Source organism: Nanorana parkeri, unplaced genomic scaffold (assembly GCF_000935625.1).
Source record: "Nanorana parkeri isolate BGI_ZX_2015 unplaced genomic scaffold, ASM93562v1 scaffold433, whole genome shotgun sequence".
Taxonomy (NCBI): Eukaryota; Metazoa; Chordata; class Amphibia; order Anura; family Dicroglossidae; genus Nanorana; species Nanorana parkeri.
Window position 1 is genome coordinate 349,678 of NW_017306701.1, and position 3,374 is coordinate 353,051.

General features: G+C 48.5%; 1 protein-coding gene across 1 annotated transcript; it reads left to right on the top strand.

The window, feature by feature from the left end:
* Nucleotides 1-373: 373 nt before the first annotated feature.
* Nucleotides 374-1,675, top strand: MOS (v-mos Moloney murine sarcoma viral oncogene homolog). Its single transcript, XM_018560112.1, has one exon. It carries the CDS (start codon nt 374-376, stop codon nt 1,673-1,675), a length of 1,302 nt encoding a protein of 433 aa, XP_018415614.1.
* Nucleotides 1,676-3,374: the final 1,699 nt, after the last annotated feature.

Consider the following 3,374-nt stretch of genomic DNA (forward strand, 5'->3'; position numbering starts at 1 on the left):
TTTGTCAGCTCTGGATGTGACATGAGGCTCATTTGTCAGCTCTAGATGTGACATGGGGGTCATTTGTCAGCTCTAGATGTGACATGAGGGTCATTTGTCAGCTCTAGATGTGACATAAGGGTCATTTGTCAGCTCTAGATGTGACATGAGGGTCATTTGTCAGCTCTAGATGTGACATAAGGGTCATTTGTCAGCTCTAGATGTGACATGAAGGTCATTTGTCAGCTCTAGATGTGAAGCGGATTGTATAATCAGATTATTCGGTATATGGGGGTAGCAGGGCTGTGTTGTCTGCTGTCAGGCACACGTGTACGCACATTATATAGGAGGGTGCCGCCCACTGTAGTAGTAGCGCAGCTGTGAGTCGTACACCATGCCTTCCCCTATCCCTGTAGAACGTTTCCTGCCCCGGGACCTATCCCCCTCCATAGACCTTCGCCCTTGCAGCAGTCCCCTGGATCTGAGCCGTCACAAGCCCGGACAGTTGCGTCTGGCCCCGTCCAGGCTCCCTCCCCGCCTGGCCTGGTGCAGCATCGACTGGGAACAGGTGCGGATCCTGGAACCGCTAGGATCCGGGGGCTTCGGCTCCGTCTACCGGGCCACCTACCGCGGCCAAACGGTGGCGCTGAAGAAGGTGAAGCGCTGCAGCAAGAACCGCCTAGCATCCCGGCAGAGCTTCTGGGGCGAGCTGAACGCCGCCCGCCTTCGTCACCCACACGTGGTACGCATCCTGGCCGCCAGCGCCTGCTGTCCCGGGGATCCGGGCAGCCCCGGCACCATCATCATGGAGTACGCCGGCAGCGGGACCCTGCACCGGCGCATCTACGGCCGCGGCCCCCCGCTGGGTATGGCCTGCTGCCTGCGCTATGCCAGACACATAGTGGACGGGCTGTGCTTCCTGCACCGGGGCGGCGTGGTACACCTGGACCTGAAACCGGCCAACGTGCTGATGGCCCCGGGAGACCTGTGCAAGATCGGGGACTTCGGCAGCTCGCAGAGGCTGCAGGAGGGAGATGACGGGGGAGAAGCCTACAGCGTCCAGCTCCGACACCTGGGAGGCACCTACACCCATCGAGCACCCGAACTGCTCCGCGGAGAGCCCGTCACCGCCAGGGCGGACATCTACTCCTTCGCCGTCACCTTGTGGCAGATGGTGACCCGGGAGCTGCCCTACACCGGGGACCGGCAATGCATCCTCTATGCCGTGGTGGCCTATGACCTGCGGCCGGAGATCGGACCGGTGTTCCTCAGTACAGAGGAGGGCATGGCTGCCAGGGACATCATAGAGAGCTGCTGGTGTGCCCGGCCAGAGAACAGACCCAGTGCGGAGGAACTGCTGCAGAGGATTAGTCTGGTTGAGTCCTCTGTTGTCACCTCTGTCCATGAGCAGAGTCCCCAGCTTGATGGAACATCTGAGCTCCAGGGATGTCACCTCATAGCTGATGGAACATCTGAAGCCCAGTTTATGGATGATGAAGCATCTGAAGTCCAGTTTATGGATGATGGAATATCTAAGCTCCAGGAAGGTCAACTCATGGGCCATGGAACGTCTGAGCTCAAGAAATGTCACCGCATGTTTGATGGAACATCTGAGCTCCAATGCATGGGGTCCAACCTGGACTGTCCAAACTCAGCACATGGAACCCACCTGCAAGAGGTCTCTTCCTGCTCATGACACTTCAATAAAGTCATCATTGGAGATGGTGATGGGAACTAGAGGTTGAAGCTCCACCATTTGCTGCTGCTCTTGTCCCATGAGGCAGCCAAGAGGTGATGATTGCCTATGTATTGCTCAATATAGTGGATGGCCGCCCTCCAGTAAACAGTAGAATATCTTTATTAATCCGTAAAATAAGGAAAGAGACCTCTTTACATATTTTACTCTACGAAAATGCTTAAACGCAGATACTTCTGATTTAAATGCTTTTTGATAGAGTGGGTAAGATTGGACAGACCTGGAACAGTATTCTGTTGTTCCTATACACAGATGTCCTCTATGAGAGCAGCAGGGACCAGAAAAGGAGGATCTGCACTTTACACTGTGATGATGAACATGTCAGTATTATCCAATGTTTGTTCCCAGGCATCGGCTTGTCCACGGTGCCATGTTTTTGGCTGCTATTTATGTTGTGTTCTTATGTCACTTTAGGTGTCTTGTTGATGTGTTGTGTAGATTTTTGAGGTCACGAGTCTGGTGGAGTGGTTTATTGTGTGTCATAAAACCAAGCATAGCTTTTTAATCTCTGAATTATCCATATTTCATCTTGGTGTTTTAAACTTTCTGAAGCATAGCTGTGCAGATACAAGGGATGAATTAATAGAAATTAAACAATTTTCAAGTATAATACACATGTAAATGTTCAATGTGAGAATAGATGGAGCAGTGCTTTGTTCAAGGGCTGCAGGTCACAGCTGAAGGTTTCATTGTAATGCTCTGGGTGGATGTTGCAGCATATACCATATACACATTATTATATTTTTAATCTTTCATGAGTGTAACCTGTGAAAATATATTTTATGTGCACTGATTTGAACACATTTGTGAAAATACAAAGAATTTACCTTTTCTTTGTGTTTATTCTACAGTTTAACCTGTAAAATAAACTTGTTTTATGTGCAGGGTAAAGAAAACTTCTATAAGGATTGTGTTGCTGGCTGTGCCCCGTTGGGGCATTTTCCCTTAAAGTGACACTAAACTCAGGAGTTAAATATTTTTAAAAAGCATTCAAGTACCCTATTAACAAAAATGTATCTTATTTGTGTATCGCTCGGCTGTAGATCCTCAAATCATCTCTGAATTGGTGCTGACACTGTCCTTCCTTCTGGAAGGTGGCTACTTTCGTTCCCCATGGTCCCTGTGTGTATTGTAAAGTATCCACCGCTCCAAGCTCACTCCGGTGATGTACTATCATTTCAATACATCCATTTTAGTCCATAACAAAAGTGAGCTTGGATCGGTGACTACTTTACTACACACAGGGACCATGGGGAACAAAAGTAGCCACCCTCCAGAAGGAAGGACAGTGTCAGCACCAATTCAGAGATGATTTGAGGATCTACAGCTGAGTGATACACAAATAAGATACATTTTTGTTAATAGGTAAGGTACTTGAATGCTAAAAGATTTAAATCCTGAGTTTAGTGTCAGTTTAATGTCCTAGTGACAAAATTGTCACCTAGATAGGAAGTGAATAGAAAGCATTCTGGCAGGGACACGGCAAAGGGGTTTGGAGAAGAGGGGGTAGTCTTCTATTTTTTTTGTATCTCCATCAGAGTTTTCCTTTATTTCTTATCCTAGTAATGTCTTTTCTTCAGTACAGGAAGTAAGGGGAAATTTCACAGACAGTCATGGCCCAAAGTAAAAATAAAACTGG

Coding starts and splice junctions, on each gene's coding strand:
- MOS (XM_018560112.1), top strand. CDS start 374: ATGCCTTCCCCTATCCCTGTAGAACGTTTCCTGCCCCGGGACCTATCC.